We start from the raw sequence: 12,792 nt of genomic DNA, 5'->3' as shown, positions 1-12,792 counted from the left end.
ATCATTAGCCATAAGAAACGATCATATATTGCCATTTATGATGACATGGATGGACCTTGAGAACATTATATTAAGTGAAATAAGTAAATCAGAAAAAGCTAAAAGCTATTATGATTTCACACACTAGCGGGATATAAAACTGAGACTCATGGACATAGACAAAAGTGAAGCGATGCCTGAGGGAGAAGGTGGAAGAAGGGGAGTGAAGAGGGACAAATATATGGTGACAGAAAATGAGTTGACTCTGAATGGTGGGCACACAACACAGTCAACATTTCAAACGCTATAGAGATGTTCACCTGAAACCTATGTATTCTTATTGATCAATGTTACCCCATTAAATTTAATTTCTAAATTAAAAAAATAAAATAGTGATAAAATCAATACATTGTTTTAAAAAGGTCAAATCACAGACTGAGAGAAAATATTCATTAAATCTGACAAAGGACTTTGTAATATATAAAGTTTTTCTTTTTTTCTACAAATAATGAAAAAACAACTAATACAATGAAAAAAAATCATGAAAGAGTTGGACATTTTCCAATAACTTTAAAAAACATGTTGAGCAAAAGAAGCCAGACACAATAGAGGAAATACTATGTGATTCCATTTACCTATAAATCAGTTGTAAAACAGGTAAACTAATCTATAGGAAAGAACTTAGAATGGTAGTTGTCCCTGGAGATTGGGGATTGGGGATTGGAGACTGGAGATGGGGATTGGGTGGAGATGACCACACAGAACTTTCTGAAGTGATGGAAGTGGGTGTTACCTTAGTTTATGCATTCATCAAAAGCCACGGACTTGGCCCTGGCCGGTTGGATCAGTGGTAGAGCGTCGGCCTGGCGTGCATGAGTCCCGGGTTCAATTCCCGGCCAGGGCACACAGGAGAGGCACCCATCTGCTTCTTCACCCCTCCCCCTCTCCTTCCTCTCTGTCTCTCTCTTCCCTTTCCACAGCCAAGGCTCGATTGGAGCAAAGTTGGCCCGGGTGCTGAGGATGGCTCTGTGGCCTCTGCCCCAGGCGCTAGAATGGCTCTGGTTGCAACAGAGCGATGCCTCAGATGGGCAGAGCATCGCCCCCTGGTGGGCGTGCCGGGTGGATCCCAGGGCATCAGCATCACAGGAGGAGCATTAGACCTGCAGAGTCTTGGGCCCCACCTGGACCTCCTCTGCATTTTAACAAGCACCTCAGGGGACCCTAACTTTAAAGCCTGAGAAACACCAACACCCCACAGAGGCGTGGGGATGGGTAAATAAAATACCAGGTGAAGGCAGTGGTTTGGGGCACGTAATAGAGGTTCAATAACTATGTCTATGTGTGTTCTTTTTTTGTTTTGTTTTGTTTTGTTTTTGTTAGAGAGACAGAGAGAGTCACAGAGAGAGACAGATAGGGGCAGACAGGAAGGGAGAAACATCAATTCTTTGTTGCTGCTCCTTAGTTGTTCATTGATTGCTTCCTCATATGTGCCTTGACCATGGGGGTACAGCAGACCAAGTGACCCCTTACTCAGGCCAGAGAACTTGGGTCTAAGCTGGTGAGCCATGCTTAAACCAGATGAGCCCGTGCTCAAGCTGACGACCTTGGGGTCCTGAATCTGGGTTTTCCGCATTCAAGTCTGACGCTCTATCCACTGCGCCACCGCCTGGTCAGGCACTACGTCTATGTTTTAATGAGAAGGGGGTAGCTCAGGTGTGACAAACAGGAAGAAAAACTGTCATGGGAAAATACCCTTTAAAGTTGCTGTTTCTTAGATCACGTTCCAATAAGTACAAGTGCTCTGTGAATCTGCAAGTGTGTCGGCAAACACTGGGGAACACCACTCAGCTCACTTCTCTATAAAATGAGAACAACAGCCTTTGTTTATATATCGCTCTTCCCCCGGGAATGGGATGGGAGGCAGCCCTGATAATAGTGACGAATACTCTGAAACACAGTAACACTTGAGAGCAGGAGCAGCCCAGCAGCCCATTGGGATTGAGCAAGGTTTTCCTGGCTTCCCCGTGTCTCTCTGATCTTCCACTGTCTCCCTGGTGAGCCTCATAGGTATCAGCTCCCGTTGGCTGCTCAGAGAGCAGTCAGCGGCTAGAGGTCAGCCCATGTCCACACGTGGCTTCTAATACTTCCACCAAGTATTATTTCCAACAGTGAATGAAATATCACTCAGTCCTTTATCTTAAGACAGAAAAAATAATAGAATTTATCATATTAACGTTGAGGAGTGGGGGTGATGAAGTGTGGAATTCTAGACTCTGTTTCTCAAAAACATGGCATGTTTTGTCTTGTAACAAAAAGGGAGGATCGGTATGCTGAAAATTGTATCTTGATACCATAGTTAGATTCACCTAAGCTAATTATTATTTAAAGTGCAAATTTTTCATGGCTGCGATGCCAAATTGTATTTCATTGTGTTTTCGTCCTCAATGGCGCTTCTGGCATTATTAACATGTTCATGTTGCCTGACCAGGCAGTGGCACAGTGGATAGAGCGACAGACTAGGACACAGAGGACCCAGGTTTAAAACCCCAAAGATGCCGGCTTGAGCATGGGCTCACCAGCTTGAGTGCAGGGTCACTGCCTTGAGCATGGGATCATAGACATAACCCCATGGTCACTGGCTTGAGCCCAAAGGTCATGGCTTGAAGCCCAAGGTTACTGGCTTGATCAAGGGGTCACTCAGTCTGCTGTAGCCCCTGGTCAAGGTACATATGAAAAGCAATCAATGAACAACTAAGATGCCACAACAAATAATTGATGCTTCTCATCTCTCTCTCTTCCTGTCTGTCCTTATCTGTTCCTGTCTGTCTCTCTCTCTCTCTCTCTCTCTCTGTCACAAAAAAGGAAAAGAAAACAAAACAAAACATGGTCATGTCTTCCACCTTTTTCAAAATAATTATCTGATACTCTGTGTCTCAGACTGGTGAAGCAATGCTGATGTAATGTCTGCCTTTCAACCGGGAGATGAAGAATCCTCGGGCTTCGCAACCCCCTTGAGCACTGCCAGCTACTCCCCATCTGAAGCTGATGAATGGGAGAAGGGGGTGGGAGAAGAGTTAGAAACAAAGCTCTTAAATTAAGGACAATTAGCATTACCCAGATTGTCCGCCAGAATGTAAGGAATAGGGAACGTCCACCTGGCGTTGGGGTCTCTCAGGCCATTTCTGGAGTTCTGTGAAAAACACAAAGGCAAGGATCACTGGGAGGGCATGTCCTCCAGCTCCGCCTTCACGAAACTCACAAATAATCTGTCACACAGTCAGCGATTCAGTAGCAGGTGTCTCCTGGCTACAAAGATGAAAGTTCATTACGGACAATTTAGAAAATTCAGAGAAATTAGCAAGAACAAAATAAAGGAGACCTGCAATTTCCCCCCCAGACCAAAATAGCCCCTTTAAACATATGGGTGCAGCCCTGGCCGGTTGGCTCAGTGGTAGAGAGTTGGCCTGCCGTGCAGAAGTCCCGGGTTCGATTCCCGGCCAGGGCACACAGGAGAAGCGCCCATCTGCTTCTCCACCCCTCCCCCTCTCCTTCCTCTCTGTCTCTCTCTTCCCCTCCAGCAGCCGAGGCTTCATTGGAGCAAAGATGGCCTGGGCGCTGGGGATGGCTCCTTGGCCTCTGCCCCAGGCACTAAAGTGGCTCTGGTCGCGACAGAGGGACGCCCCGGAGGGGCAGAGTGTCGCCCCCTGGTGGGCAGAGCGTCGCCCCCTGGTGGGCATGCCGGGTGGATCCCAGTCGGGCGCATGCGGGAGTCTGTCTGACTGTCTCTCCCCGTTTCTAGCTTCAGAAAAATACAAAAAAAAAAAAAACCCAAAAACAAATGGGTGCAGTTTCTTCTCTCTTGTTTTTCACTTATTAGAAAAGTTGCACAAAGCAACTTTAGAATTAAATCTTAATTTTAAAATTTTTAATTGTAAATTAAATTAAAATTAAGTTTAAGTTTTAAATTAAATTAAAATTTTAATTTAAAACTTTAATTTAATTGTAAACTCTTTTTTTTGTATTTTTCTGAAGCTGGAAACAGGGAGAGACAGTCAGACAGACTCCCGCATGCGCCCGACCAGGATCCACCCGGCACGCCCACCAGGGGGCGACGCTCTGCCCACCAGGGGGCGATGCTCTGCCCCTCCGGGGTGTCGCGCTGCCGCGACCAGAGCCACTCTAGTGCCTGGGGCGGAGGCCAAGGAGCCATCCCCAGCGCCCGGGCCATCTTTGCTCCAATGGAGCCTCGGCTGCGGGAGGGGAAGAGAGAGACAGAGAGGAAGGAGGGGGGGGGTGGAGAAGCAGATGGGCGCTTCTCCTATGTGCCCTGGCCCGGAATCGAACCCGGTCCCCCGCACGCCAGGCCGACGCTCTACCGCTGAGCCAACCGGCCAGGGCCTAATTTAATTGTAAACAATAATAAAGTATAGACTCTTTTTGGGATGTTTGCTGACTTTTTTGTCTGTTTCTGTCACCGACAACCACAGCAGAAGCCCTTGTGGGTACAGATTGGAGATAAAATACTTTCATCCCGCCCACTGCACCGTCATCACAGGGTCACAGAGAGGAGGCTCCCAGCACATCACGGTCAGTCCTGGGGCACCTTGTGTGTCATGGGCAGGTGCTCACCCGCAGTAGGATGTCCCCTTGGAACAGGTCCAACCCTGACGCTAGATGTAGATTTGAAAAAGAAAGAAAGAAATATTTGAATGAGTACTACTAAAAGGCATCTCTCATCACATCATGCATCTTTTTCATTGTACATCTTTAATTATTCATCTTTATGTGGTGAAACTCTTTTTGAAACAATGCAAAATGGAGCAGATGTATATAGCCAATAAATCTCATATATCCTCTGTTTTCATTTGTAGAACGAGAAACTTCATCCAAGAACTTTAAAAGTAAAAGATGAGCAAGTAAGAAGAGATCTTTTGGACGGCTGACTCCAAACCTCTCCGACTTCAGCGGACGAAAGGGATTCCTGAGACGGAAAGTGATGTCCTCAGTGGCCAGCACTGCGTGAGCTGTGAAACCCTACCTTCCCAGCTGGGGCCCTTCTGTTATCACACCACACTTCTTCCCGACCCCAGGTAAGTGGGCTGGTTCTGCTGTTTCCCAAACAGTGGTACCCACCAAAGCCAAGCAAACAGGGCTGCCCCCAGCATCACCCCTTTTCTCATTTCCTAGATTTTCTTAACCTCCATACGTGATAACAGCCCCCCCAGTGACAGGGCGCACTGGCACCATCGCCCCACCTGCAGAAGGACCCAGGGCCTGGGTTCCCTTCCAGGAGGGGTACTGTGTGCTGATGTAGCCACACTCGCCCCTTGGCTTGTCATGAGCCACAGAGTGCATTTCCTGACACCTGGGCTGGATCAGGAGTGGGGGGAGAGGCCTTTCCCAGCATCATATGAACAAGCCCGCTGAGATCTTGGCCTCAATGGCTGGTCAACATAGATGGGTCGCAGAGGGGTGAGAGAGTGTGTCTGTCAAGAGGACCTGTTCCCCAAGACATACACACCCACTGAAAGCGAGCCTCAGTCTACTCACTACCCACTTTGTTCACCGTAGCACACACTTCCTAAGTGCCTGTCGCAGCCTAGGCATTGTTCTAGGTGCTGGAGATACAGCAGAGGACAAAGGAAACCTTCAGGGATACAACATTCTTGTCTGGGGGGCGGTGAATGAATAAATAAAAATGTAGAGTATGGCAATAGCAAAAAAAACCCAAACAAACAAGAAACGGAGGAAGGAGGAAAAGAGTGCTGAAGTTGGGGAGAGCTGGTATTTTATAAAGAGTGGTCAGGGAAGACCTCCCTGAGGAGGTGGCATTTTGGCAGAAATCTGACGGAGTGGGGAGCGAAGGAAGAGTAATGAAGGCAAAGGCAACAGCAAATAGGAATCCTTGCTGTCTTAGAGCAGAGCGACCCAAGTGTTAGCGTCAGACTCCCCTGGAGGGCTATGTATGGGGACACAGCTTGCTGAGGCCACTCCCCGGGCTTTCTGAGTCAGTAAATCTGGGGTGGGGCTTGAGAATGTTCATTTCTAACAAGTTCCCTGGTGGTGCCGATGCTGCTGGTTGGGGGACCACAAACATTTTATAGAGGATTAGCTACAGGTCTGGGCGGTGGGGGGCACAAGGAGGTAACTGGGGGCATGGGCAGGGGGCAGTAGTAGCAAATGGACTGAGAAAGCTGGCACCGTGCAGTCACCTCAAGCATTAGTATGCTGAGGAGTCGTCTGGGGTCTGTCAAAGGGCAGACGCTCATTCTGCAGGTCTGGTGGGGCCCAAGGTGCTGCATTTCTAAGAAAGCTCTCAGGTGATATGGGTGACATTCGCCTGTCACACTGAGAATCAAGACTTCAGGACCCTTAGTGGGTGCTGGATGAGAAGCCGGCCAACACGAGTCAGTGTTGGAAGACTGAGAGACTGGAATCTTCCCGCTGGAGGCTGGAGGGGAGAAACAATGGGCCTGATTGACAGGAGGAGATCCCTGTCACTTTGGGAGGAATAGCCTGGAAGGAATGAGGGCAGAAAGGGAAGAGCAGTTCTCAGGCCACTGCAAGGGCCAGAGATGGGACGGCGTGATGCAGGACAGGGAAAGAGAAAGTATGGAAAAGTCACAAGTTATGACATAATTTGATGGTAGACCTAATAGCATTTGCACACAGGTGGTGTGTAAGGTGTGAGAGAAAGACAAGACTAGGGAAACACTGAAGCTCTGCACCTAATGACCTAGAGCAGGGGTCGGGAACCTTTTTGGCTGAGAGAGCCATGAACGCCACATGTTTTAAAATGTAATTCCGTGAGAGCCATACAACGACCCGTGTACGTTACGCATTATCCAATAAAAATTTGGTGTTGTCCCAGAGGACAGCTATGATTGGCTCCAGCCACCCTCAACCATGAACATGAGCGGTAGGAAATGAATGGATTGGAATACACGAGAATGTTTTATATTTTTAACGTTATTATTTTTTTTATTAAAGACTTGTCTGTGAGCCAGATGCAGTCATCAAAAGAGCCACATCTGGCTTGCGAGCCATAGATTCCCGACCCCTGACCTAGAAGGAGGGAAATGGATTTATTGAAATGAAAAAGACTGACAGGAGCAGGTTTTGGGGTAAAAAAAAAAAAAAAAAGGTTACATCAGCATCAGGGACATAGAGAGAAGACAGTAAAGAGGTAACCATTTTTCTCTGTATGATTCTCTCAAACAATTTGTGATTTCTGGCTATGCGGCTAACCCAATCATTCCTGATGACATGGTTGGAATGACCTCGAAAGAGAAAGGACACACACGGGAAAATTTCTCCTTTGGGGTCATAGTTCAGAGGTGGTGGTGGAGATGAGGAGGAAGAAATAGCTCTAAGATAAAAGAACTATTTTTTACTGGGTAAATAAGGCTAAGATCAGGAAACTGCCTCTAATCCCAGCCTGTTGCAGAGCAGAGCAGACCTTCTCAGTCACTGGATACTGACTACCAGACTCAAAGAGAGATCATTTGTCACCTGACTCTGCAGCCCTGGACCCCGTACACCCATTACCTTACTGGACGATTTCTATCTTGCCCATGCAGCCATTCTCAGATTTTTCTAAATAAATATTGACTGGCCTGCCTTCCTTGTAAATGGGATAAGGTCAGAGAAATTTAACCTCTGGGTATGGGATATTCTAGTTTTATAGTCTTCAAATAGCACTGAGCTATGAGTCAGAAGACCTGGAGTGATCACAGATCACTTCCATCTGTGATCTTGGGTGAGTCACCTCAACCCCAAGGAGCCGGCTGTCCTGCAAAATGAACATAGCACTGTACTCCACTAGAGGATTTGACAAATAAATGTGCTATTAGATATGAAAGCTGTTGTAAACTATAGGTGTCTATGACCATAAATACAACACCTCTGTTTCTCACCAATCCTAAACAGAAACACCCAGGATGTAGAGGCTTCTCTCTTATTTTAGAAGCAGGACAAAAAGGGGAAGAAAGAGATTATAACTCAGCTAGCTTCCCCCTCCTCTCAGTAATCAATGAGACTGAGGGATTTCTTTAAGAAACGTGTTTGTAGACAAGATGTTGAAACGGAAACACCTTTGCACTCTTCTCTAAGTCCTGAGTAAACAGTTGTTAGTGAATACGGTGGCCCAGTAGAAGGGCTGGTTCCCCGCCTCCACATACACACTGAATATAAACCTTAGGCATACTCCTTATATTTTTCTATAGCAAGCAAAATAATCAGCCATTTTCTTTTCTTTTTTTGCAAAATGATAACTAGCAAAATAAAATATTTATAAATAACAATCTTGTTACATATTTCTAGATCTGTTAAGCAATTATTTCTCCCAGAAAATTTACTCTGATCATCACTCCCTTTTCACATTTCCATTTTATAAAAACTCTGCAAATTCTAAGGAAGCACCAAGAAATAATTCTCCCCCCAAATTACCGAATACCAAATTATGAAGGTAATAGATTTCAGTAACTCTATCACAGGATTCAAAACTATTTCAGGAAATTAATAATGCAGATATTGAACCCACCTAAATTGATTTCTGAGATATCCTTCTGTTCATCAAAATCTCCATCATGCACTGTTAAAAAGTAAGGGGAAAATTGTTACTAGTCTTGCTGAACAAAAGAGAGAAAGTTCAGAAACACTATGCATTTCAGTTGAGCCTTACCCGTTCCTTTAGAATGATGCTTAATCTGAAAGCAAATAAATATACAGAAAATGGGTGACATATACTAGAATGAATATATCTAAGCACCCAAAAGAGCAGAATTTGACTTACCGATATAGCTGCTATGTGAGCAGAAACCAAGATGCAAGAGAGAACACAAGTGGATCTTATCCAAACCATTGTTGCAAGTGAACAGATCTTAGCAAAGATACCTTGTGATAAATGCCTCTTGGACTTTGCCCTGGTTGTCATATTAGAAACTTTGACCTTTCCATATGCACTATAGTGCTAAAAAAAAAGTAGTCAATGAAAATGTCATTGACCCTTTTGAGGATAGGGACTAAGTTTAATATAAAAGCTCAAGCTCCAGAGACTGAAAAAAATTTGAAAAAGTTAATAGTGAGATGAACATGGAAAAATCAATAATGTTCCTATACACCACCAATAACTGTAAAATATGACAGATAAAAGATCAATTTCATAGTAGAAGTAAAAAATAACATATAAAATGATTTTAAAGTACTTAAGTATAATAAAAAAGGAATTCAATTTTTATGAAAGTGTCATAAAGCAATTATCAAAGGACATAAAAATGATCAATTGATCTATCTATATACAACATATACATGTATACTTATATATATAAACATTTATGGATGAGAAGATTCAGTATAATAAAGGTGATCATTGTTTTGATATTAGTCTAAATTCAATGTTATTCCAACGAAATATTAACAGGGTCTTTTTGGAATTTGACAAACTGAGAAAGTTTCTAAAATTCACATGAAAGAGTAAACCTCCAAATATATATAAGAAAACTGTAAAAAGGAAGAATAAAGAGAAAAGAATTGCCCTAACGGTATAGAAAATACTTTTATAAAGTTATGGTAGAGAGTGTGATATTGTTAAAAATATGTGTCTATAGAATGGAATAGAGAATATCAAAATGGATGCAAGACTATGTATGAAGATTTCTTATATGAGAGAAACCAAAAAAGTCAATAGGGAAAATTTGTGGGGGGTTTTCCTGATAAAGACAGTGGAAGAAACCACCAGACATTTCCCTATAAGAAAAAATTAAATTCTCATATTATTCACAAAAATTAATTCTGAATGGGCCCTGGCCGGTTGGCTCAGTGGTAGAGCGTCGGCCTGGCATGCAGAAGTCCCAGGTTCGATTCCTGGCCAGGGCACACAGGACAAGCACCCATCTGCTTCTCCACCCCTCCCCCTCTCCTTCCTCTCTGTCTCTCTTCCCCTCCCGTAGCCAAGGCTCCATTGGAGCAAAGATGGCTGGGGCGCTGGGAATGGCTCCTCGGCCTCTGCCCCAGGCGCTAGAGTGGCTCTAGTCGCAACAGAGCGACGCCCAGGAGGGGCAGAGCATCGCCCCCTGGTGGGCAGAGCGTCGCCCCCTGGTGGGCGTGCCGGATGGATCCGGGTCGGGCGCATGTGGGAGTCTGTCTGACTGTCTTTCCCCATTTCCAGCTTCAGAAAAAAAAAAAACAAAAAAAAATATTCTGAATGGATTAAAGATGTATATATCAAAGTCTGAACTATAAAAAATATATTAAAAAATACCTTTAACCTTAAGGACAAATAAGATTGTTTAAACATGAAAAAAAACATAGAAATTATAATAAATTTGACTATCTCATAATGTAAATTCCTTTATGAAGAAAACAACAACATAGGTAAAAGACAAGCCACAGGTGAGAAGAGATATACTGATGTTGCATATAATTGAACAAGAGTTAGCTATTCAGGGTATGGAAAAAAATTCCTACATATCAATTTTTTTTTTCAGCGATAGAGAGAGTCAGAGAGAGGGACAGATAGGGACAGACAGACAGGAATGGAGAGAGATGAGAAGCATTAATCATTAGTTTTTTGCTGCAACACCTTAGTTGCTCGTCTACCAATCCCTCACATGTGCCTTGACCGTGGGGTCACAGCAGACCGAGTAACCCCTCGCTCGAGCTAACGACCATGGGTCCAAGCCGGTGAGCTTTTTGCTCAAACCAGATGAGCCCGCACTCAAGCTGGTGACCCCGGGGTCTCGAACCTATGTCCTCTGCACCCCAGTCCAATGCTCCATCCACTGTGCCACCGCCTGGTCAGGCCCTACATATCAATTTAAAAAGAGAGAGAGAGATTATCTAAAAGAATAATGGGGAAATTTGAACACAAAATTCACAAAAGTGAAAACTCAATGGCCAATAAACATACGAAAAGATGTTCGACCTCACAAATAATCAGAAATACGTCAATTGAAATAACAATAACACAAGCTTAACCTCAGATTGGCATAAAGGAAGAAGGCTGACAATGCCAAGTAGTGACAAGACTGTGAGGAAACAGGAAATCTTCTACTGCTAGTGGGATGAAATGAGAAGCTATCTAATAAATTGAAATGTGCATAGTTTATAAGCTAGAAATTCCACTTTCAGGTGTATTCCTAAAGAGATTCACGCATAGGTACACAAAAGAGGATATATTTATTGAGGTTTTGTTGTTGTTTTTTGTTTTTCTGTAATAGTAAATTACTGGAAAAATGTATTTATTCTAGAAAAAATAATATAGGGTATATTCAGTCATGTGCAGATAAATGTTTAACCACCAGCTCTATGAGACAACAGTTATTAGTGTTTGCTGATTCCCAGGGTGTAAATACTCCCACCATGGTCGATTTCAAGCTACCCACACTATGCCACTGAACTCAGTATTGGGAAGAGATGTGCACCATGGCTCCACCTGCCCCAGCACAGGACTGCATCCATCTATCTACACACACTCCTGCTCTTACCTGCATGAGGTATAAGAATCTTCGCTGCCAGAGCAATCCCTACGTTCTGCACCTCCACACCTATTACCAGGGCAGGTGAGCCCATTCTGTTGTCAAAGAGCATTTCCTGTCAGAAAAGCATTTCTGGAAATGAGAGTGGGGCTGAAACAGGAGGCAGGACAGCTGGGCTGTCCTGATGGGCGTAGGAGGGCTACTACTGACTGCGTTCCATCCCAGCTATTGTTGGTGAGGTTGTGGAAGAGGGGGCGGGGAATCACAGCCCAGCCTCCCCACTCTCTGAAGGCCCCCAGGGTTTTCCAAAAGAAAAACTTGCTGGGCAGCTAATGTGGTTTAGGCTTAATTTCCCAAATACGATCTTTACGATAAAAAATATGGGTGGGGAGGGACTTGATAAACATCAACCTGAATGAGAATAACTGGCTCTAAAAACAGTAAAACACAGGAGTTTTATTTCTTAACTGTATCATTTAATTTTTTTCAAATTCTGAAATAACTGACAAAAATGAATATATGTTCATTCTGGAGATCAGAGAGGAGGATTTAACACTGTTTATGTTCTTTTTCTAAAATTAATTTTAATGGGGTGACATTGATAAATCAGGGTACATATGTTCAGAGAAAACATCTCCAAGTTATTTTGACATTTGATTACGTTGCATACCCATCACCCAAAGTCAAATGATCTTCCGTCACCTTCTAACTGGTTTTCTTTGTGCCCCTCTCTTCTCTCCCTTTACTCCCCCCATCCCTACCCCCGGCAACCACCACCCTCTTGTCCATGTCTCTGAGTCTCATTTTTATGTCCCACCTATGTATGGAATCATATAGTTCTTAGTTTTTTCTGATTTACTTATTTCACTCAGTATAATGTTATCAAGGTCCATCCATGTTATTGTAAATGATCCGATGTCATCATTTCTTATGACTGAGTAGTATTCCATAGTATATATGTACCAGGTTTTTTTAATCCACTCGTCCACTGACGGACACTTGGGCTGTTTCCAGATCTTCGCTATTGTGAACAATGCTGCCATAAACATGAGGTGCATTTCTCCTTTTGAAACAGTACTATGGTGTTCTTGGGGTATATTCCTAAAAGTGGGATAGCTGGGTCAAAAGGCAGTTCGATTTTTAATTTTTTGAGAAATCTCCATACTGTTTTCCACAGTGGCTGCACCAGTCTGCATTCCCACCAGCAGTGCAGGAGGGTTCCCTTTTCTCCATATCCTCGCCAGCACTTATTCTGTGTTGTTTTGTTGATGAGCGCCATTCTGACTGGTGTGAGGTGATATCTCATTGTGGTTTTAATTTGCATTTCTCTAATGAT

General features: G+C 43.9%; 1 protein-coding gene across 1 annotated transcript in view; it reads right to left on the bottom strand.

Moving 5' to 3' along the window:
* Positions 1-8,891, bottom strand: part of MEP1A (meprin A subunit alpha) — a 35,178-nt gene extending 26,287 nt beyond the window's left edge. The window contains exons 1-5 of the mRNA XM_066252134.1: positions 8,774-8,891; positions 8,663-8,687; positions 8,522-8,572; positions 4,609-4,649; positions 3,094-3,169 (exon numbers count right to left, since the gene is read on the bottom strand). Coding sequence (XP_066108231.1) covers positions 3,094-3,169; positions 4,609-4,649; positions 8,522-8,572; positions 8,663-8,687; positions 8,774-8,842 — 262 coding nt within the window. The 5' untranslated portion in view covers positions 8,843-8,891. The remainder of the gene's footprint in view (positions 1-3,093; positions 3,170-4,608; positions 4,650-8,521; positions 8,573-8,662; positions 8,688-8,773) is intronic.
* Between the last annotated feature and the right edge of the window lie 3,901 nt (positions 8,892-12,792).

This window comes from Saccopteryx bilineata, chromosome 1 (genome assembly GCF_036850765.1).
Source record: "Saccopteryx bilineata isolate mSacBil1 chromosome 1, mSacBil1_pri_phased_curated, whole genome shotgun sequence".
Taxonomy (NCBI): Eukaryota; Metazoa; Chordata; class Mammalia; order Chiroptera; family Emballonuridae; genus Saccopteryx; species Saccopteryx bilineata.
Note: the sequence above shows the minus strand (reverse complement) of the source record. Positions and strands in the feature narration are given on the sequence as shown.